Source organism: Streptopelia decaocto (assembly GCF_964273445.1).
Source record: "Streptopelia decaocto genome assembly, chromosome: 5".
Classification (NCBI taxonomy): Eukaryota; Metazoa; Chordata; class Aves; order Columbiformes; family Columbidae; genus Streptopelia; species Streptopelia decaocto.
Window position 1 is genome coordinate 66,976,282 of NC_138659.1, and position 24,319 is coordinate 67,000,600.

General features: G+C 38.2%; 1 protein-coding gene across 1 annotated transcript in view; it reads left to right on the plus strand.

Moving 5' to 3' along the window:
• The window catches only part of PLPP4 (phospholipid phosphatase 4), a 57,052-nt gene that overhangs the window by 19,552 nt on the left and 13,181 nt on the right, over positions 1–24,319 (plus strand). Inside the window, exons 2-5 of the mRNA XM_082053785.1 lie at positions 232–340; positions 4,577–4,667; positions 7,028–7,091; positions 8,630–8,754. Of these exons, the coding sequence (XP_081909911.1) occupies positions 232–340; positions 4,577–4,667; positions 7,028–7,091; positions 8,630–8,754 (389 nt within the window). The remainder of the gene's footprint in view (positions 1–231; positions 341–4,576; positions 4,668–7,027; positions 7,092–8,629; positions 8,755–24,319) is intronic.

Consider the following 24,319-nt stretch of genomic DNA (forward strand, 5'->3'; position numbering starts at 1 on the left):
TTATAAAGTTGTAGAATATATAAATTTAAAATAATTTTCCTAAGGGGGTATTTATGAAGGTTGTATTACTAAAAAGCAGTGAGGTACAATAGCAATGCATTACAAGGGTAATTCATGGATGCTATACCATATTTAATTTTAGGGGAAGCTTTAAATCAGCAGGACTCTTCTGGATTTTATTATCATCATGTTAAACTGTGAAAACAATTTATTTTTAATTGTTATTTTCAGTTTTACCGAATTTTTGGATCCATTCCAGCGGGTTATCCAGCCTGAAGAGATTTGGCTGTATAAAAATCCTTTGGTGCAGTCAGACAACATACCTACGCGTCTTATGTTTGTAAGTACTAAAGGTTTATTGGTCATTTGAAGGCTGTAAACTAAGTACACTTTCATTTGATAAGCAGTAGGAAAGTGTAGGATGTTCCTTTAATTCTAATGACAATTGTTTTCCAAACCAGGGGTGTCCAAAACAGCAAAATGTAGGAAATCATGGGGAGTTTCTAAAAAGCAGCATTACCATGTGACTGAATTTATGAATGTTGATTTTACAGTTTAAGAGTTAAGCTAGTGTTAACTTAGAGGCATGCTAGAGAAGCGATTAGAGAAGCTTTTTGAATTAGCTGGTTGGGTGACCTGACAAAACCTTGCCATGCTCTTATTAGATTAAGTGCTTAAATTTTGAAATCCAATTTGTTTTGAGTATGTTAGGCACTGAGATATTTGCTTCTAAATACTTTTCTTTCCATGTAGACAAAACCTTTGTTTTAGCTTCTGCCAACAAGCATACTAAATATACCATAGAGCTTTTCTGCTGTCGCTGTTCTTGTGGCTCTCCCCAGCACAACTCACGTTCACAAACAGACTGGCTGTTGGATTTTAGTGGTTTATCTGGTTACCAAAATTCATGGTTTTTATAGCCAACACTAGCAACAATTAACAATTGTAATAATCTACATATAAAATGATAAGAGTTCAGTAAGACAGACCACTACAGAAATGCTAAGAAAAAATATGGGTATAGCTCAGGCTATTAAAACAAGTAAATAATTTTTTGCAAAAGCTTCCATCAGTCCGAGTGGTGATTTTGCAGGAATGGGCATGGCAGATGAGGTCAGATCCTAGTACCCTTATGTGAAAGCATCTTTTTCTGTATCTTCAGTGAAGTCAGGATTTTACGTTTTAGAGTAAGATTTGAATTCAGAATAAATGGCAATTATCTATGTAATTTGTGGTTGTTTGTTTGTTTAATAAAGGCTCAGGCCTTCAGTTACGGAAACTTGAAAAATAAGTAAGGAACAACTTCAAAGAAGGTGCTTCCTATTTATGAGATGATAATATATCCTAGCCTTCTAGACAGAGGCTGAAGGCCTAGTTTTACATTCACCAACATATTGTATTTTGCATTAAGAAGTAGGTCTGTTAAGGACTTTTTCAGCCTGAATGAGTGAAAATATAGGTTTTTCCTGAAATGGAAGACAGCTGTGTTAAAAATGAACCAAACCAAACCAACCAACCAACCAAAAACCCAACACACAGTAAAAACCCAAACTCCCAAACAAAACCACCACCAAAACTAAACAAAACCAACCAACCGAAACTACCAACAACAAAAACTCACAGAACCAAACATTAAATTGTTGTGCTAGGAAAGACTCTGAGTTTAACTCTGCCATTTTTCCTATGTTGAGCATTATGCTGCTACATGATTTCTCTGATCTGTGTTTGTAAGAGTTCAAGAACCAAGAGTGAATCATTGTACAGGGGTTTGCTATTCACCAATAGTGAATCATTGTAAGGGGGTTTGCTGCAGTGGAAAAGCCATTTTTGAACCTATTTTCATTCTCTGGCTTTGACCATTGGCATCTCAGTAACTCAGTGAACAGCTTCTAAAATTAGATAATTTCTAAATATATTTTCTTATTTCTTTAATTAAAAAGAAGACAAATCCCACTCTAGCATTGATCACAAGCTTTCATTATGTAAAGAATATCTTGCCACTAGTGCTGTACTCTGATATTGAAACATATAGGCCAAGGCTTAACAGAAAGCAGAGTTTGAGCTACTGGATAATTTTATATGCTGAGAGCTCTGAATTCAAGAGAAATGTTTTGAATACTCCAGATCCACATCCAAACTAGACAAAGCTGACCTCTGCATGTGTAGCAAGCAAACCATAAAGGGCTGAAAACATCTGAGCCTTGTTCTGTGTATCTGTCAGTGCCTATTCCTTGTCTTGGAAATTGTAAGGTACCGTCAACTTCTCTTGAATGCATATGAGGGAGTCCCTGTAACTTTAGCATATCTCTGGCTTGCCAGGATGAATAATGAATGAGAGAGATTTTGTCCATGTTTCACAAAAGCAAAGCAATGTTGGTTTATTTCACTGCTGAAAAGGAAAACATTACTGAGGTGCATCTGAGGAGAGTGTTGCTCATTAGGCCGTTGCCAAATCCGTTATGGATACGAGCCATACAGAATCTTTTTGCAAAATAAAGAAAAAGGAGTCTTTAGCAAGCCAAACTTTCTTTATATGTTCATTTTGCTGCAGAATAAAGAGCTAATGCTTTTGTGTAGGAACAGCAATGTACTGCAAACACAAATAGCTCTTCATCTCTCTCAAAAATCCATAAGCTTGTGAAATATGAAGAAATCTGCCATTTTACCAGATTTCTGAAGATTGATTGTGAAGTTGTTTGGAACAAGCTGCTACTTGAATTCTGTTCTTTGTTGATATTTTCTGCTGCTCCTGCTTGTTCAAAAGATTTCTAACTCCATTAAACCACCGCTATAAGCCTGTCAGCCTGGCTATATTTCCACAGGTTCTTCCACAATGGAATGCAGATATCTTTCTTCTTTTCTTTCCTGGTGGCAGTCCTTACTTTGCAGAATGAAACCAATAGTTCTAGGTTTTGCTTTAACTGGTTTTATTTCACTTTTTGTCTCTGAAAGCAGAAATTAAACTATTGCTGAGGATAGAGAGAAGGGAGCATTTCTAGAGCAGTAACACAGCACTGGCATCCTAACTTAAAACTTGCATTTGTCTACAGTGTGTGTGAGATTCAAGTGGAAATGATGCACCTTTTTGCACAAGACCTGGTGCCTGCCTTTCTAAATGTAAAAAAGGGCAGCAGAGTCCAGACTGTGTTTTAATCTTTTGCAGATGCAGCTGAGGGGAATCTGGTCCAAGATGCACTACCAAAATAAGACATACAGTGCATTTTGCTGTTGTTACCTACTTAGATATTCCAAAAGCATAACATGAGGACTAAGATTAATATGCGTTATAAAAAGTAGAGAGTCACACGTCTTTTGTTATCACACTTCTGTCCTGAACCGCTGTGTCTCTTTCTTATTTCGGTGGGGCTGTTTAAGAGGTAAGTCCCTAGTCAGCCTCAGTGAAGAAAGACAGCATAATCTTACTTAAGCCCTGGTGCCCCTTGTGCCATATAGAGTTTCATTTTTGCCTTGTTCAAAAAAAGCCATTTTCACTTTTCTTCAGGAGAATAGATGCTTTTGAAATGTGATTGTGAAGAGGTTTGTAGACTCCAAAAAGGAATTAATTAACTTAAACTGGAACCAGCAAGAAGCATAAATGGACTACCTTGCCTACAAGTTGCCTTTTCCCTCTGCAATTGAAGGTCTGAGACAGAAGGGACCATTTGGGAACAAAAATCAGAGTTTCCACAGCAAACTACTAGCGAAAAACTCCCTGGTGTTGTGCTTAGGAGAAACTGATGGGTCTGTCTGGAGAAAGATAATAAATAGCTGATCTGGAAGGACAGACTGCTGTAAATGAACACTGCATGAAGTAGGATGCTTTTCAGGTAACCGGTATATTTCCAGTGAATCGTTAACCAATATCCTAATTGCTCTATGATAATGGAGATGCTGTTCATGGGAATCAAGTATGTGCATTGATGTGCAGATCCCATTTCAGGTTCCTTGTAGGAGGAATCTGGTCCTACAGCACTGGCAATTAAAGAATATGGTTCTGCCAAATACATGAGTAGACTCATAGGTTTTCAGGTGGTGTTTCAAGCAGTTGATTCCACATCCAAACACTTGTAAATGAAAGAATCATAAAGACATGATCTTCTCAATGCATTCAGGAATGACAGTTAAAAAAGAAAACAAAAATAAACGAGCATTTTAAAATGTTGGGAAGTGGGTGCTGGAGTCTGTTATGTTGAATAGGATCTTACTGAGAGCGCAGCCTGGGTGAGCTGCCTCCTGGAGCAATGCTGAGTGTGGAAAAATGTACACGATCTGTATGCATCAGTGTATGAATTTTGTGGACCTTATAGACCGTTGCTTTTTCATTTATGAAGCTGACATTTTAAATATAGCTCCAGGCAAATACAAATCAATTATAACCCACAGTTATATTACGGTTTAAATGTATTCGTTGCCCTGTAGCTGCAGAAACAAGTCATCCTACTTTGCGTAAGGTCAGGAGTTTGATAAAGATCATTCAGCCTTCTAGTTTAAATGGAGCTAACTGTAGCTAATTATTAATCAGTTGGACTGAAAAGGAATTGATGCTCTCACACATGATATTTGTTATCTCTTACAGGCAATTTCATTCCTTACACCACTAGCAGTCATTTTTGTGGTGAAAATAATCCGGCGAACAGACAAGACTGAAATTAAAGAGGCTTTCTTAGGTAAAGTATGTCATACTTCAAGATGGAAAACATGTGATAGCTCTCAGAGATTGATTCCAATTGCAGTCTAAGCCTTGAAGAAAACCTGACTCTGTTACAGTCCATTACAGTAGTTTTCAGTGCAGTTATAGTTGCAAGCAATCTCACAAAAGCCTTTGCTTTTATGAATGTTTCTAGATGTACAAATTATGTGCCTTAATTCCACAATCTAGCTAGCAAGGGCCAGTATTGATCAGTGAGGACAAGACCATCTGAGTGACTGTTCAGGTGTGTATTTTTCCGTTACAGTCCATCTGTTACTTACCTCATATTTTTGTACCTGCAGTTATTCTAAATCAAGGGTTTGACTGGCAAGTCCTGTGAGATTCAGCTGCTTAGTGTAGGAAATTTCTCCTCTTATGGCTTTCTCTGACCTTCTCCTGCAGTTTACTGCTTCCCATTGCAAAATCCGTGCTCGTGGCTCAGCTTTTCTGATCACAGGCTGATGTTTCATCTTAAACTGCCAGTGGGGTTAAATGTGCACTTAATCCTGGACTGTGAACTGCTATGGCTGTGTTATGGGTGAGGTCTAATTGCAGATGTAGGCAGCAACTTTAAGCAGAGGAGGAGGTAGGCAATGGGGGTGGTAAGTCTTAAACTGTTCCAGCTAACCTATGCCTATCTTTTGAAATCTTTTAGTGATATATACCCAGATCATGCCAGAGACCAAAACGGACTAAAGAACTTTCACTGGCAGAGGATGCTTTGAAGGACTAAGAACTGCAAATGTTGTTGTTGGCAGTCTGCTTGAAATAGACCTAATTCTGAAATTCTGTTTTACTGGCTAATTTACACTTTAATTTACTGGCCCTTAGATTGTAAGGTCAAACTGATACTCAATCTTGCCTTAGCTGGACAGGATGCCAATGGCAGTATTTATCTGCATTTGAATTTATTTTTTTAAGACAAAGCTGGGTTTCCATAGCTTCGTCTTTCTCCTGTTGCTCTGACACAAGTGTGAAAAGATCCTAGTTTTGTTTTGGCTGCTGCCGGTCATTTGTAGTAAGTTCTGGAATTTCTTTTAGTGATATTTTACTGACAAGTCCGTTCAGTAGAAATAACTCTGATTCATAAAATACTTACAGTCACAGTTCTGAGATTCACTTTTTGTTGTTTAGGAAGGAAAGGAGCTTTGGATTAGCTTCGCCATCACTTATTCTCAACTTTTTGTTCTAAAGAGACATTCATTTGCTTTGCTCTTCTTGCCTTCTGTTATGATTCCCTCTGTAAGGTCCAGGAGAAAACTTTAAAGTTAAAGAAAAGTAGATTGTACAACACACATATTTTCATGATCTGTAGTATCCTGACGCAAAGATTTTATGGAGTCAGGATGGGTGCTGCTGAAGTGCAGCATCTGGGGCACCAGTTCAAGGAGAAAATAGCTCACGTAGCTGTTGTAATCAAATGTTATATTACTGTAGCTGTTCTGCTGCAAATCAGACATTTGCTTGATATTTTTTTTTTTTTCTGATGAGAAATAAAGTTCAGTGTACCAGTGTATCAGTTTATTGTACCAGGGAGCTAAGTTGTAGTTTGCAACATTAAATCAGTTTTAATCTAAAAGGACTGTATACACGGGATCCAAGTACCACTGAAATCAAGGCAGAGATCTTCACAGCCTTTTGATAAGGTTCTTTGAAAAGTCTAGGGACTCAGTATGCAATAAAAGAGATGATTCAGTCATACCTAGTATGACAGTTCCTGTTTATTACACCAATTTTATTAGGAAAACTCGTTAATCCTTGGAGCAAATGTAAGGGGAAAGTGTCAAGATTTTTAGTCGAAACATTCACATCCTTTTGAAAGAAAAATAAAAGAATTATCCGATTGTAGTGTTAGTCAAAAGAAAATTGTTTAGCCTGGAAGTGGACTGTTTAATTGCCTCATACATATGTATACGTACATATATACACAGGTGTATGTATATCTGATGTGTCTATTCTATACAGGAATTCTCCTTGACCCAAAGAGTGTAAGATTTTCCTTTGGTAAATTGCAAAACTAATAAACACAGTACTTGATTCTCTAATAATTGTTTCCGTTTGATAATTTATGCCTGTGCAAAGGTCTTGATAGGAAAACGGGCTTTGCATGAGGAAATAAGATTTCTCAAGAGTAAAAGCAGAACGAAGTGATGTGATTATTTTGGTGCCCTGGGGTTTGTCCTTAGTCTGGGCAATAAGGAAAAATAATAGGTTGCAAAGATCATTCAGTTTTCAGTCCAGTAAAGGTTTCAGTCTATAAATCAAATAGTGTAATGCTGCAATTTATAGCTTGGTATTTAGGTTATTATTGTTCTGTTTGTTCATTCTGTTTTGTAGCTGTTTCCTTGGCTCTAGCTCTGAATGGCGTCTGCACAAATACTATTAAATTAATAGTGGGAAGGTAAGTCTTGTCATGTTATAAATGATTGCTTTAATTGTTAGGAGAAATGGAGGCAGACTGATAAATAAAATACAACTTAATAAAAAGAGAACTGCTGCTCCAAAGCACGTTGAATTAGAATGGGCCCCTGTGAAGCTGTCCTTTCCTTGGTGCAGGTGTCGTACAACTTCATTATGTGACATCCAACTGTGGTAGGAACCTGTGCCCTTGCATTTTGTTGTTTGTTTGACTAGTTGATGGATCCAGATAAACGAGGAGTTTGAAAGGAAAGTTGTGAGGTAAAATCAGTCCATTAAATTGGCAACACAGAAAGGAAGAGTCACAGCATGTGGGAGTTTAAGATGCCAGTGCCACTACTCTGATTAAATAAGAATCAGTTGAGTCTCTATATAATCCACTGCCTGCATTTTGTGGGAAGCCTATTACTGAATCTGGTATTTCAAGGTAACACTAAGATCCATGGCAGGACAAATTCTGGAGCCAAGCAATAAGTGGAATCCTAGGTAGGCCATTTTTTTAAGGAAGCATAAATTTGAATCAAGGGCTCAGACAAATCCTAGCAAACACAAGTCTTTGGAAAATATTTTTTTTCAGGTATTTTTTGGCTATTAATCAAAATTTTAAATAATTTCAGCTGAAAAATATATATTTGCCTTGAATTAATACTCTTTATAATAGAGTTCAATGCTGCTTTTGTTGTTTTGCAGCATCGTGGAAGCTGTATTTGTGCTTGGTTTCTGATGAGCTCTTTGTGCTACAGTACTGATGCCCTGACAATAATGGTACTTGGCACTTCTAAGAGTGCTTCTGAAATATAATTAAGAAAGTCTGTGCCATCTTCTTCAGGCAGACATGAGCTCATTTTGTCTGCACTCCAACCCAACTAGTTGCTCTGTCAGCTTGTCTCTGAATCTGTGGTTGTTTGCCTTGCTTCTCTACCTGGTTTATTAGCTCAGGATCAGGATGACACCAGTCAAACCCACGTGCTCTCATTCAGCTCAGAGCAGGGTCAGAAGAAACTCGGAGGTTTGTTCAGTGCAGTTAGAGAGTCAGCATCAAGGTTGGGTTTAGAATGTGGTGGTTTTGGTGCCAATCTTGTAGCCTTAGTTGTGGTCCTGTTCTCAGCTAGATGTGTTGGCAAGACTTGTGCAATTTTGTGGAGTTGCTACGCCACGTTGCTCTGTCACTGGAGGTGCTGTGCGAGATTGATTGCTCTGGGCAAGAGTAACCCTGCGTGTTTGTTTCCTGAGACAACTCCCACTTGCTTGCAGCTCTTGAAACTTCTCTGAAAGAGCCTACCTGCAAAAAAAGTGACCTTGAATTAAGGGAATTTAGCGGTGGACTTCACAGTGTTAGATTTACTGTTGGACTATATGATCTGAAGGGTATTTTCCAACCTAAATAATTCCATATTTTCTGTTGCTGTGTTAAGGCAAGAGGGGATGAACTCTGTAATAACCAGTGAATGTAATAATCACTTTGAGGTTTTTTTGTTACTACAGCTTTTATATTTTTGATATCCATGGTGTTTTTTGTAGACCGCGTCCCGATTTCTTTTACCGCTGCTTTCCAGATGGAGTAATGAACTCTGAAATGCACTGCACAGGTGATCCAGATCTGGTGTCTGAAGGCAGAAAAAGCTTCCCGAGTATCCACTCTTCCTGTAAGTTCATTTAAATGCAGTGCCTCTTTTCTAAAAAGCTGTCCTGTCTGTGTTTCAGAATTGCTCTTTTTTTTTGCTAGATCATGAACCTGTTTTTTGCTGGAGGGGCCATAGCAGGACTATCAGTAGAGTGAAGCACTATTTAAAGCTAAAGAAAACAGTCTGGTGCTGAGGGGGAGTCTGTTCCCTAATGCAGACCTCTGTATGCAACCTTTGTCCCTATAGTAAATATTTATTTTATCATATTGCATTGAAGTATGAAATGTGACAAGGCATGTTTGACCTGCAGAGTTTTCACAAAATCTATTTAATGTCTTTCAAGTACTAGATGCATTAAACCAGAGTTCAAGTCACAAAGACAGTTCAACCTCTTTTATCATTAAGATTTCTTCACGGGAGGTTGTATGCTTGAAGATGGAAGGGGTGGAAAAGAATACGCAGAGATCATGGTGCATCATTTGGGTGCTGTTCATCCTAATTAATGGGGTACAAAGGTTCAAGAATTCTCTGTGGCACTAGAAGCTGTCAGTAGAAGGATGATTCTTTCAGTCCCTGTTTTCTTACAGTATGCACTGCTGCCTGTGGCTAAAGAAGGGATGCTCTTGATTCTGAGGGGTTCTTATACTTTCATGTTCAGATGTTGTCAAGGGTTTTGATTGCGGGGTGAAAATAAAACCCTGGCAGATGTATTGTTAACCTCCTCTCCTCCCTGCCTTCCCCCTTTTGCCCCTCCCTCTCCCCCCTTCCCACTCAGGACAGGCGATTGGGAGGGAAAGAAGGACAGAGAGAAGAGAGTTGGAAAATTAAAAATGTTTTACTAATGCTACTAATAAGAATAGAAAAAATAATACAAAATATACAAAACCAATCTTGAAAGTCTCAGCAACTGCAGAGCCGGCACCCGAAGTCCTGGATTGGACTCCGCAGCCAACCGGAGCTGGATTCAGTCTCTCACTAGGCCTCAGTTCGCAGGAATGACTAGCAAGGTCCTCTCCTAATGTTGGCCATAAGCAAAAGGGAAAAGGAAAAGGGACGAATAAGAGACGAGATCCTCGTGATCTCCCACTTTTGTATGAAGTGTTCATGTGAATGGAATGTTATACACAGTTGATCGGTTTCTTGGTCACCTGTTTCTCATTGCCCCTCTTGCGAGATGTCCATCCATGCTTATCAATAACTTCGCATTCCATTGCTATGTTTACCAAAACATGTATCTGGTTCTCCAGGAAAATGCAGCTAATATGAAGGCTTTAGCTGACAAGCAAATTCACTAAAAGAGAAAATTGTTTTTTTAACAAAACCAGGACAGATGTTTACTACCACTGGACTGCTTTGCCTGGACACAGGCAGGAATAAATGGCAGCTCTGTTCCCAGCTCATGCAGGCGGAGGAGAATAGGCAGAATGTCCTGACTTTTCTGTCAGCCTGGCAGCGCAGAGGTAGCGTGTGATGGGGAAAAGGTCTATCGATAGTACCTTATTTAGAGGAGCAGGTGGGCAGGGAACAGAGGTAAATTGGGCACAGTTTGGAGTTTCTGTGGTTTCTTGTCTGCTCCTAAGAGAGCACGGGCACTTGTCACTTCACTTGGCTTTGGGGGGGTCTGATAGTTTGATCAGTTCCTCCTCGCTTGTGCTGTGTCCTGACAGAGGTTTGGGTGGCTTTATGAAAACCCACATGTCTGATTTAATTAGTTGTGCTAACTCAGGTGTTTAAAAAGGTTCCTTCCTGACTTCTAGGGTGTTTTATGTCAAGTGTCTAATAAAACCTCTTTTCAGCTGTAAAATAACTTGATTACTGTAAACATTTCTTTCATGTCCAGTATTGTTTGTTGCCTTGTGCTGTTCTGTTTCTAAAAACTGTCAACTGAGTACCAGTATGTCATATATCTGGAATTTGTTTTTCTGATCTTTTTGAGAAGCACCAACTTCAGATTGTCTAATCATGCCAAATTATATATTGCAAACAAGTTGTATAACGAGGTGAATGAAGTTTTAAGGCGATTGTGATACCTTTTTCTTGTTTGAGTCCCAGAAACAGATAAAGGAGTAGTAGATATTTGTGGATATAAGCTTCATAGTCCTAAACGACAAACCAACTTAGATGTCTCAAGTTTTGTCTGTAAGCTTCAATTACATTAAAGAGACAATAGCAGAACACATTGTATGCTGTTTAGAACAAATCGTATTTATTGCTATTTCTAGTTTGTCTTCATATCTGGCTGTCACACTTAACTGCAATCCTCCTGGTTAAGTATTTTGTCAATATATCACAACAAAGGCTTAAAATAAGTGCATGTATAAGTTAATGTACTAGAATTTACAGACCAGCCCTCAGCAAGTGTTGTATTTGGTCACTTTCCTTTACTAAAATGAAAGTTTACTCCAAGGCTGCAAAGTGTGACTTGCAGAAGACACCCAATGTGCTTTCGGATTTGCACAGATTAGAAACACTGTGCATGTGGCTGAGTGAGCTGTATTTTCCACTACAAAGCCTTTTATTACAATGTGATAAGAATGAAAAGATATTGTACAAGTGGTAATTTTTATGTGTTGGTGTGTGCTACAGTGAGGCAATTCTAAAGATGCTTGAAGTACTTAACTTTCTAAGTCTCTGACAAGACTGTATGTTTTGTAGCCTTAAAATCCATACATATTTAGTCTTATAATGGAGAAGAAAATAATTTTAATTTGATAATATTGCAATGCTAACCTCTGCTCCTTCTTTGTAGCAAAATTATTTAGCTAACCAGGATTGTTCATATTATTTTATCAAGAATAGTTTATAGTTGTGATAATAAATTTAGTTTCTTGCTATTATTTCATCCCCCACTTGACTGAGGAGTGAAAAGCAAAAAATATTATGGGAAACACAGCATTATACTATCCTCCCAGACATAGGAAGCAATGAGGATGTTGATATAATAATTCACATTTGGAAAATTTGCTATAATTCTATGTTTTCAGTACTTTGTTTTGTGTAGTGTGTGAGCTGCAACTCCTTGACCTCCCACTCCCTGTGAAAAATAATTCACTTAATCTCAGCTTTTAAAAGCTGTCCTTCACAACTTTTTAACATGTAGGTAGTTGTAAACTTTCCTTCCATAAACTTAGTCCAAGATATTTTCTTGCCTCCTTTCTCCATCCTTTCAACATAAAATTGTGAATAGGTAAAAGGAGTTCAGTTTTTCAGATTTCTGTCATCCTTTCTCTGTTTGTTGTGGCATTTGTGAAGCGGCACCACAAAAAGGTTATTTGTTTCTGTTACTGTTTGTGGGGTTTTTTTTTTCAGTTTTCATAGCTGTGGAAATGGGGAGGATGAGAGTTGAAAATAAACCCCTTACAAGTAGCCTACTACAGCTTGGTATTTCCTGCTTCACTTGAACACATGAAGAAAATAAAACACAGTAAAAGCTGCCAGGCAGCTCATAAAGAGAGGTGAGAAGCTTCAGTCAAGAGCCATTCTCATCTTCAAAACAGTTTTTCCTAGAGCATTCCTTGGACTGCCTGTCAATCAAAAGCTTTGTTATAGCAGGATCTAAAACCTCATCCATGCAAAACGAGGCCTTTAACAAGAAAGTCTGCGGTGCTGTGAATGTTGTGCTGTAAGAATGTGGTGCAGGGATGGATAACGAGTGACAGTACTGACACCCCCAGATGGTCTGGCCTGACCTTGTGTACTCGATAAAAATGATGTGAACTACCTGTGTCCCACTTTTAGAGTCAACTTCTGCCCTGAAGGAGTGTGCGTTCTCCTTATTAGAGAACAGATGATGTTCTTGGCTTAAATTACCATGTCTTTCATCTCTCTGTGCAAAGGAGTGCGTGTAATACAAATAAGAACATTGTATGGAGCACAAACAGTTTTGTAAAACCAAAGAGTGACTTGCTGGTAGATGCAGGCTATAGTTGCCTGGAACAAGTGAGGCATTTTGTACCAAATCAGAACAGGAGGTTGACCCACATGAAGACAGCAGTGTTGTTACTGCCTTCTCTGAATGAGGAGCAGAACTCTACCTGTAGTGGCTGCTGGAAATGTACTTGGAGCTGGCATATCCCATGCAAAGCTGCTGTCTCCCAGCTCTATCTTGTGCCCTCCTTTTCTGGAAGGGCTGTTGAAGTTAGGTGACTCTTGATAACTTTTAATAACAGCAACAGTTTAGAATCTACATGAGCACAACCCAACATTCAATGACTCCATTGAATTCACACAGTAGGGATTAGAGAAGTCCCTGGACCATCTGGGTTGTTTGGAGCATTTTTTGCCTCTTTTCCAGTAGAACTGCCAGTATGTCTTGTTGGAGAGAACCAACATTTTGGGGTAGGGAGTCAAGATTCCTGCCTGGTTCCACTAGTTCAGAGATGTTGCTGAGTCCCAGGTTTGTATGCTGCTGTTCTGACCAAAATGTAAGTCTATTTTTCCATATTTCATTTTTCCGTGGTTTTAAAATCAGTTGGCAGTTTTATGCTATTTAAACCTACTATCTGTGAAGATACCATGCAGCTTCTCTATGCACCTACTTCACTGAAAGAATGTCGTTCATGAAGATCATAAATGCAGCATTTCTTCCTCTTTCCTGTGTCCTTTGTGTGCATCTTCTGTGGAGTTACCTTGCAGAGAGTTTTCAGGCATCCTGCCTTGGAGATACCTCATGGCATCCTTACCTCTCAAGATATGTGGAGTAAACACACATACTCTTCAGAGTTTGTTCTGGATGTACCTTGCAAGCTTGTTTTCCAAATAGTAAGCAAGTGTCTCTCAAATGTGGCCCTGAGAAGAGTGGGAGTTTCTAAACATCTGAAAGCCAGTTACACCATCTAAAAGTGCTGACCATAGTAAGGAGTGGAGGAATTCGGCCATTCTTGTGGTGAGCTTCTGAAGAAACCTCTTCTTGTGTTTGAAATATGATGGGAACTGTATTTTTTTATTTTGCGGGGGCATAGTTTCCACACAACCTCCTGATGTGCAGCAGAAGTGGGAGTCGGGTTCATGTCTTGCAGCTTACATTTGTTGCAAAGGAAGAAGGGACAATAATGTCCAGGGACCTCTAAAGAGTCCTGGGAGAGGTGCAGAGGGACAATACCAGATGTAGGTGTTCTCCCTAAATCAGTCATACATTATACCTTTCAGAGACGAAAGTCCAAATTTCAGTTCCACACCAGTCAAAAATCAGTTCTTTTCCTAAGCACAGGGAAATGTTTTAAAATACATGAAGTGATTAAAATGCCTATTCCTTCATTATATAGGAGATTAAACCTTTACTTTCCAGGAGTGGGAGATATAAAAAGTTAATTGTATTTGTTGGCTGTCTCTGGTAAGATAGTAAACTATCTTCCAGATCCTTGGTGGATGTCTATCACAAGGCTGCTGGGGTGGCTGGAATATGCACAGTGAGCCACCCATCACAGTTGATTAGAACTTCCATTCACAAAGAGCGATGACTTGTTTGAACCACACTAGTGCTTTGTTAGCTGATGCTGACTTTGGTTTTAAAACCCCCTGTTCTTACTCCATTAATTGAAGCAGTGGTAGATGCATGTTCAAATCCAGCAGTTTCACAAGCAGCATGAATGAACTGCAGCAATCTGTAGCTGATACACTACAATTCTGCTGCTAGAAGAAGTGGGGGTCATGACAGAGAGGCAGAGGAGAAGAAAAGAATATGACCAGTAAGGTAGCTGTGATGTTGTTGTATCACCAGTCAGGTGGCTGTAAGTGGGGCAAGAACTAGAGTCAAATTCTCTTTTCAATTTATGCTCCTGATAGTGTCAGAAATATAAACTAGTTCTATCAAATACTGCAGGTTTTTCCCTCCTTCTCACTCCCCATTTTGAACAGTGGAGCTCAGTTAAACCCTTGAAACCTTAAAATGCAAAAAAAGTTCAGTTTGTATATGAAGTTTGGGAATGTCTGCTATCCTCTATCTGCTTTGGAAGCCATGTACACTGAAATCTTGCAGAGCTCAGTATGGAAACAGACCTCATCTTTCAGGTCCACACATAGATTCATAGACATTGAAGACGGAAAAGCCTTCTTGTATGATTTACAGTAAATCAGTTCATTACTATATACAGATGATTCCTGACAAATTAAAAAAAGTTCTTATATTAATTTTAAGCATCATACACAGTAGGATTTTCCTGCAGCTTAAAATTAGGCTGGTTATTACATGGTTTGAGAGTTCACTCTAGAATAAATACCTCTCTGGGGTCTAATCTTGAGACACCTAATTGGACATCTCTTTTCTGAGCTTGCTGCCTCATTTCAAATTGCTCTGAATTCATCATGTCAGTGTGATTCTCCTCTATTAAGCTAGAGTTTAATATTATAGCTTACCATGTGTTCTATTAATCTGCTGCATTTTTTTTTTCCTGCCACGCTAACCTTATTTTCTATAGTTGTGTATATAATTGGTAGCACATTTGCTTGTTTTTCTCACCAAATGTGCTAATAAGCAGTTCAGGAGATAATTCTTTGGGCTATTGCACTGTGGAACTCTCCAAGTATCAAAAACATTGGATAACGTCTGGTCATATCTGAAAGAATTGCATGGTAGAACTAGATAAGACGAGGAGGAGGAGGGAGGGATGCATGATGTGCTAGAATGAACTGCAGCAGGTGAGAAGTTCAAGTCTCCCTTGGTCCTTACACTATTTGTGGGGACTGGTGCAAAGAGACCTGACCGTCAGTTGATACAAAGACTAAGATGGTGCTTTAGGAGCTGTCAGAATACCACTGATATTCTCTTTTAAAGCATATTTTTACATTTCTTGGTGATACAGAGTGATCATCAGTGCATGTTGTACTTGTACAGGCTGTAAGTTGCCCATGTTAGGGTAAGCTTAGATGTTGGGTTCCCATCCGATAGTATCACTTGTGGAACAGTCTATGTAGAACAAGTGTTTGAAGACAGATTCTCTATAAAATAGATGCCATCACAATATATGCTCTAGTCTTCTGAAAATCCCATAAGGAGCTGTATGATGCGAAGCAAGGAAATTAATTTTAAGGATGCATTTAAAATCTGGCAATTTGAGAACTGGAGCAAAGGAACTGAGGCAGATTTCCATGCTTTAGGTCTGAAATCTTTGCAAGGCTGGCCTTAGTATCTGGTAGAGTTTTACTTTTTCTTATTTATTTAAAAGAAGAGACTGTCACTTACAAATAGCTTAATTACTACTGCCAAAAAATGATTTTAGGTCAGATCTTTTGAAGGATCTTTATGGAAAAAGCTGCAGTTGTGCAGTGCATGGACAGTCTTTGACCAAATCAGGTTACAGTCAAAGAATGAACACCTGTCTACTTTACTGGATATTTTTAGACTCTTTGTATGCTGCCTGGTAATTGAGTTAAAGCACGATTTCCCAGGACTGCAGATAGATTTCTGCAGGTGGAGAAAGAGTTGAACATAGTTTGTGTGTGTGATGAAGGGAGACTAATAGGCAGTTTATGGAATGAAGAGGTAGAAACTGAGGGATATTCCAAAGATAGGAAAAACAGCTATCAAGAAAAGCATGTTTTAGAAGCACCAATTAATGGAAAATCCAAGTCTTGTTCTAGTTACTGCCTGAAATTAATTTCCCTAAGCTTTTAGCTGTGAAGATTTTGGCTTAAAAGTATGAATCCAGATTGTCATAAGAAAAAATATATATATTTTTTATTATTAAACTACTGAAGTAATGTCCAAAGCCATATTGTGTACAGGAAAAGGGTGTGTCCAGAGACCTATTTCATATCTCAGCTCAACAAGCGATAGATCGTTCTGATGTAAATACAACTTTGCAACAGCAGCAAAACCCATTGTGTTGTATTCTGATCTGCTTACTATGTAAATGATTTCTGAATGATTTATCTGCTGAAGCTTTCTTATAAAAAATAGCAATTCAACAATGCAGACTTGCTTCAAATATTGTTCAGTAAAATATGTTGTTTAGGTAAAAAAAGAAATATCCTAGACAGTCAGATATCTTACATGCTGATATGATTGTAGTAATAAAGTCCTTGTTGATGCAAATATGGGTAAATAATAGTAGCACAACACATTGTATTTAGAAACACCAAAAAACCTGTGTAAATGAAATGCCAAATTTTTGACCCTGTTTGCTTTCTTAGAGGAAGTGATTAATTCATCATGATAGAACTCCCTCTAGGCTCTTATTCTACTCAAAGCATTTGCAAGCAGATTGCAGTTGCCAGAGTTTTGGCCTCAGCTTTATTTTGTGACTATTTTTAAATGTGTTATTTCTGAATTGATCAGAACTATTTAAGATGTGTTTATCAGGCAAGGAATGCAGTCAGAGATTTGAGGAAGTTGCATGAAGCTGGTTTTGGTACCTTTGTGCTGAAGGAAAAAAAGAATGGCTTGGTGAGAAGTTAATTTTATCTCCTTGCAGCTGTACTTAGTACTGGTAGGTAGTGGCAGATCGATTCCATGATTGTCATGAATACCCACATATGCATCTTGAAGTTGATGTGTCTGCTACGAATAAATGAATAATCACTTGCTAATTTCACACAGAATCACAGAATCGACTGGGTTGGAAAAGACCTCAGAGATCATCAAGTCCAACCCTTGGTCCAACTCCAGTCCACTTACTAGATCATGGCACTAAGTGCCATGTCCAATCTCAGTTTAAAAACCTCCAGGGACGGTGAGTCCAGCACCTCCCTGGGCAGCCATTCCAATGCCTGACCACTCTCTCTGGAAAGAATTTATTTCTAATATCCAGCCTAAATTTCCCCTGGCAGAGTTGAAGCCCATGCCCCCTTGTCCTATTGCTGACTGCCTGGGAGAAGAGACCAATCCCCACCTGGCTAGAACTTCCCTTCAGGTAGTTCTAGAGAGTGATGAGGTCACCTCTAGGCCTCCTCTTCTCCAGACTAAACAAGCCCAGCTCCCTCAGCCTCTCCCCATAGGTCTTGTGTTCAAGTCCCTTCACCAGTCTTGTTCATATCAGCTTCTAGTTTGATTCACAGAGTTATTAGGTTGAAGGCACCTCTGGAAAGTCCCAACCTGCTGCTCAAAGCCGGGTCAGTGGGATGAGGTTCCTCAGGGTGGTCTCCAGTTGAGTTTTGCATGCAACTGAATATGAAGATTCCACAACCTTTTTCTTGGTCAACTGACCACCTGCACAGTGAAAATGTTGTTTCTTATGTTTAAATGCAATTGCCTGTACTTCAGTTTGTCCTTCCGAATTTCACATCAACTGACTGAAAAGCAAACTTGATAAAAATTAGTCAATTCAATAACACAGTGGCTGCAAAGATAATTAAACTTACAATTTCATGTTGAATTAGATAGATTAATGAGAATAAAATCAATAAAATCCACATTTTCTGGATAAAAGTGCTGTCCTAGCAGAAAATGAATAAAATACTTAAGGTATTTTTATATCTGCAATTTAGTTGCTTAAATAAGTTTGAAAAGTTGACTTTGGGCTAAATTGTGCCATTGATTTTTTTTTTTTTTAATAGAATTTTTTATTGATTCCAGAGGTTCTTTTTTGCAAGGAAAAAATCAAGGTTTGAGGAAATGATTTAGTGGTAATATCTCAATTTGATTTGTATAACTTCCAGAGTGAAAGTTAGCACAGTGCTGTACAAAAACTCTTATTTCTCCTTTGTGTGCTGGTTGTGTTGTTGTTGTGTAGGGTTTGTGTTTTGTTTTGTTTCATTGTATTATATTGGCTGAAAGAGAGTTGTAGCGATTACTGTTGAATACAGGTGAACAAGTCAGAGCATTTCATCAGAAATCTGAAATGAAGCATGTAATCAGAGTATTGGGCTGGGGAGACAATAACTGATTTTATTGTCATATGTTTTTTAATTACCTCCTTTATGAATGAAGGGGTCTCAATATGTTTCAGAGAAGTGAAGAAGAAAATTATTTGCCTTTCAAGCTATAGCATACACTTACCTCACAGTATTTGTAGACAAGATGATAAAATATATTTAAACACTCAACTTTTATGTATTGGTTGACCCCATTTTTATCAGGAATTAATGCTTTTAAAAGAAACAGTTCCTTTCACTCTATATTTTTAATAAAATGCACTTGAAATAAAAATATGACCTAGGTAGTAATATTAATTATTATTAATGTAACCAACATTAATGTAACCAACGTTAGCAGTGGCCAGACTTGCAAATTTGTAACCATTTGCAACATCATGAAGAATTGATTTTTCACAGTTTTGTTTCTCAGGATGAGCCTTTGCAGGTCTAAACTCATCACAAATCAGGGTAAACATCCATTTGCAGCCCAGGGCTTAATCTTATTCAGGTTAAAAACAATGCCAGAACCGAGTTGCCTGGAGAATTCTTATCTATTAATAGTCATCATTACTGCACTGGAGAAGTAATCAGCAAACGGGGTTAATGGGAGCAGTGATCAAGGAATTAGGACCTTAATACCTACTGTGCACATTAATACAGCTTTAAGAAAACATTGCCAGTGGACGATGTTACACATGGTAGATTCTGTTTATGTTAAAGGTAGGGTATGCACATTATGAGACTACTGGATATGAGGTAATCTGTATTTATTTGTTGGAGAAAGAACAGTGTCTCCAAAAAAGGAAGTACAAACAGCAATAGGAAAAATGTAATTGGTTTTCCTTTTCTACTGGCATGATAAATGAGATTACATCTTCAGACCAGTCCTGAATAGTAATTGACTATTTTAAGTAGCCAGATTCCATTATGAATGACACCAGTAATTGCTCATTCTGTTGTGACAAGTTTAAGAATATATAAGAAAAATTCTTCTGTAGAGGTGCCTCAGCCCTGTCTTCCAATAAAGAGAGAGGAATCCCAGCTGGCTTTTGTCATGGCAATACCATTCCTTCCTTTGTGAGCAAGGTCAGCCCCCACATCCTACAGATATTAGGAATACACCTGCCTTTCCCTCCAGCATATCTTCCAGAAGTGGAGTACACCTCTGAGCTTAGCTGCTGGGAAAACTTGTTTATTCAAAGCTATTGCTGCTTCTTGATTATTATAGTTCTTCAATTTGCTTTTGTTTGTGTAGGGAAGAAGCTTAATTACCTTGCAGTCTGATTGTCCCTTTCCTCTTGCCTAACTTTAACTTTCCAGGTAAAAAAGCTAAGGTTAAGGTAGATGCTGAATGTCACAGCTTGCCAAAGACTTTGCTGTGGTGTTGTAGACTTTAGCTCTATGTAAAACTAAGACCATTGTTCTTCTGACTGACCTTTTCAGTTAAAAGGATTCTGAGTTACACCAGAAATTTAAAGATCAATTTTCATCTGTAAACCTCAGTGACAGCTCTTCTCTGGAACAGAATGGGTCAGAAAGCTCCAGACAAATTTGAAAATGGATGGCTAAGTACTCACCTCAGACAGAGGAGGTGGGCACATCAGTTTCCAACTATCTTTAAGACAGAAATCTCATTATGGCACTAGCAAATATTGAGATCCCTTGAAATTGCCATTGAAGTCTGGTTCTGATGTTACACTCTGAAATCCACCCAGTATGGTTTTGTATAGCACTTCTGTGTAAGAACAAACCAAATGTAGAGATGATGTTGTTATCTCTTCCTTAGTAATAAATCCTTCAGTGTGGAGCTTTCTTTAACATAGGTAAGCTCAACAGTGAATAGCCCATGCAAAACTGTGGCTTGGTTGCATGTCCATTGTGTTCACTGCATAAATGTATTTCTTTGCTCTCTTCTCACTTTATTTTCAGGTCAAACACTGGCCTCATGAGGGATATTCCTTCATCTTCCTTTGCAAAGAGGAAAATAGAGAATCAAATGTAATCAGAATTTCTGTTTTGAGACCTAGAAGCTGATATTTATATGTGAATATGCCCCCAAGACCATCAGCTGTGAAGCATTTTGCTCAGGTTTGATCAGGAACCACTGCTAGAAGCAGTCATTGCCCCTAATCTTGATAGGGTAATTTTCTATGTCTGTAGAGACTAAGGGTGAGACTTTCTGTGGCTGCATTTTCATTCTGGTCAGATATACACTGTTGAAGTCCCTCCTTGTACACTGTGCTTCACATTATGTGTGGTCTTGGAGCCCAGAATAAGAGTAAACCAGAATATGTATGAGAGTGTTCTGCTTAGACTAAAGCTACTTGGAATTAAAAGCAACCATCCTGGTTGACTCAGAACCCTTTTGAGCAGGAAGGGTGATAGAACTGACTCATGTAAGTGCGTGTTCTGATAATACAAACAACCCTGAGTCAATTCAGACTTTTTTCAATAAAAACAAGAGTATCAACTGCAGTTCTGCTGTAAGCAAAAGAAAAATAAATCAATAACACCCTTGAAATTGAATTATAAATTTAAAATGCAAGACACCTTTCTTCAGAGCTGGCTGTCGGATTTACCAAATTGCAGGAATATCAGTCATAAAGATTTCTGAAACCATTAATTTAGGTCTCTGGAAAACAAGGAGATATTAAAAGTCTCTTGAGGAAAGCCATGAGATAAATGTGGGAAATCAAGCATAATACTTATACCACAAAAAGAAAAGCACAGAATGTCTGCAGAAAGCCTCGTTCGGATTTTGCTGGTACTGTCAGTTCTACCTAGAAAGCACCAACTATTATGGATAAGTAGGTAATTTTTTTCCCTCCCTTCTGCAGAGGACTGAGGAAATAATGAAGTCAATGTTTCATCTAACGAAACCTACACAAAGAAATGTTTATGCAAAACTAATACTGCTTTGTTGCAATCAGCTTATTTCTCTGGTGATTTTTCTCTTGAGAGTTTTAGTTTTCGCTTGGCTCAATGTGAACCAAGTGTTTTTAGAACTCTCTCAGACTGGGATTCCTGTGTTCTCTTCAAACAAACAGAAACTTTTGGAAAATTATTATGTCGGAAGGCAGTGTAAGTTGGACTCATGAATGAAACCAGTGAGTAATAGCATAGCATGTCTTTTAAAAATACTTTTCTTGTGGGCAAGGAGTGGGGAAGGAGAAATCTGTGGATGATTTTACTGAGGGAATTAATCAGAAAATAGAAATCTGAATCGTTGACTAGATATATCATAGCATTTCCACAGATACTTAAGACGAACCATGATTTGAGTTGGTGAGTGACGCTCAGTGATGTCAGAAATTCTCCATCATAAAATTAGCGATTTTATCCTTCATTGCGTTAGCCTCGTCTTCTCTGTCTTCCCTGCTCTGGCTTTCTTTCCCTTGTTTCCCTTGAAATCAGTTTGTGTGGATAAACACAACAACATCCTGTCTAGAAAAATGGAACTACCTATTGCTATAGATAACAAAAAAAGTCTAAAGGCAAGAATTAATTATATTTATGTTCTCAAGGAACAGAATAGGGTATAAGTTTCTGGTATTGTGTAGGATGGCAAGGAGACTGGAGTCTGGATGAAGAACAGACTGTCACTGTATCCACAGAATTCCTCCTGCGCTTGGGTGGGTAATGGTGGGAGTTAAATCTGAGGACCAGCACTATAATTTGGATGTTCCTACCCTAGGAATGCCTGTTTAGATCTAGAAATTATAGTCTTGATAGCGGGTTCACATACCAGTGTCTGCATTTGTTTGGATGTGTCCCATTCCTCCTGGCTAAGCTGCTTATTTGGGCAGCACCTTTGCTGTTGACTGGTGGATTGGTTAGTATTTCATTTTCTCTTTTATCTCCACAATTAACTGTTCCACTCAGTGTTACTGTATTCTGCATTACTGTTCTGTGACCCCCGAGGAATTACCTTTTCTGATGATATCAGAGCTGATTATGTAGTTCATGCTTCCACCAGATTTGCTTGATGAAGCACTAATTAAATTAATGTAGTATTTGCGGTCTGTCTTGCTGAGTCACTAAAAAGGAAAAAGGTGACTGGAAAACTTTGTCTTTAGAGTGAAAGGACAGCTAATGCCTCTTCTCCCTTTTCACTAAATAATTGTCATTAGTCAGTTGTAAAAATGAGAATATTTTTACATTTTAAAAGCCATCCATTTGAAAAATTCAAATTATTTATGTGCTTCCAAGTTTTAAAAAATTACTGAATTTCAGTAGAATTGTTTGCTATCTTGTAATAATTTATATAAAATATTACTGGAGGACATGTAATTATACTTGGGTATCTAAATTTGAACTGTTAATTATCTTTAGCTAGCAATTTCATGGAGGATAATCATATTTCCTTCAGTTGAAAGTGAACATTTTAAGTAACAGATGAGCTACAAGCCACAGGTTTTTGGCAGTAATTGCTGTACTCCCTTATTTTCAAGATAAATCTCTTAATTAACAGCTGTATGGCAGTGTCTCTCTGAAATATTTCATCCCCTTACAGAAGAATCCAGGGAGATACGGAATGGATTTCTTAGATACGCAATGAAAATAAAAACTCCTGTGGGGTTTATTGACTTCTTAATTCAAACTGTAAGTATAGTCTGGAATAGTTGTGTTTAATGCTTTTACCTCTTGTCTGACACATTTACCTCTTAGTGCTTAATAGCAGAGGCTGTTTGAATTCATGAGGGGCTTGTGAGATGAACTTCTAGAGTTTACTTTTCCAGCTCTAGTAATAAATCAACTCCTGCTAGTCTGTTTGAGGTTCAGATTATGTATATGTCTCAAACATACCTGATGATCTAAAGCTTGTAGCTAGATACTGTATTTATGCTAGGTCTAGCAGAAAGAGAAATTTATTCTCTGGTTATAGATAATTGGCAGGGTAGTAGCTGTTTAATGAGTACTAGCCTGTTTGAATTAACGTAGCAACTCTTATCTCAGTTTTTTTCTGTTTAAAAAGTAGAGGTATAGTATCAGGATTTTATTTCATAAAGGGATGCACATCTGATCTAACAAAATAAAACCAAACCAAGCAAAACACAAAAAATCCTCCACAAAACAAACAAACCCACCCAGTCAACATTTGGTGTGAGCCAAGGACCACACTAGAGCAGCACCATCATGGGTGCATTCAGGGACCAGTTGCATCCCGATATCATTCTCTCCTAGGTTTAAATCTGATACAAGTTCATTAGTTGGACTTAATATCACCATGTGTAATTGAGAAGCATGGAGATCTTGGCAGTGAGTAGACTAAAAACCATATCTTGTGGAGAAAGATGTTTTTCTAGTCTGATAGAGTTGTATGATTGGGGCTGAGTTTACAAGACAATCTCTTGTAGCTCATATTAATGCCAAGGCTGCTTTGATTAGTGCATGAGTGCTGACCTCCTCTCTTCAAGATAATTCAAGAATCTGAGCCCTTTTAGGCTTGTCTTTGCTGTGTTCTCAGAGAAAGGGGGCTTGTTCAAGGTTTCCATCAACAGAAATGGAAAAGCAAGCTATGGAAAAGGTTCGCTTTTAGGACTTTTTGTAAATGGCATCATTAACTGGACAAATCAGAGCTTAGTTCTCATTTTTTGGTAGCAGTGAGGTGCACCCTGAGACTGCTTCACATATTTCAGGTGTAAAGAGGTGCATGAAAAGAAGATATGTCAGAAAATAAACCAAAAAAGGTTCCTGAGAATTCACTGTGACAGTCCTGCAAAAACAAATTAATGACTCATACTCCAGTTACTTGCTTTTCAGATAATGTAGGTCTGGTTTTGTTCTACATGTC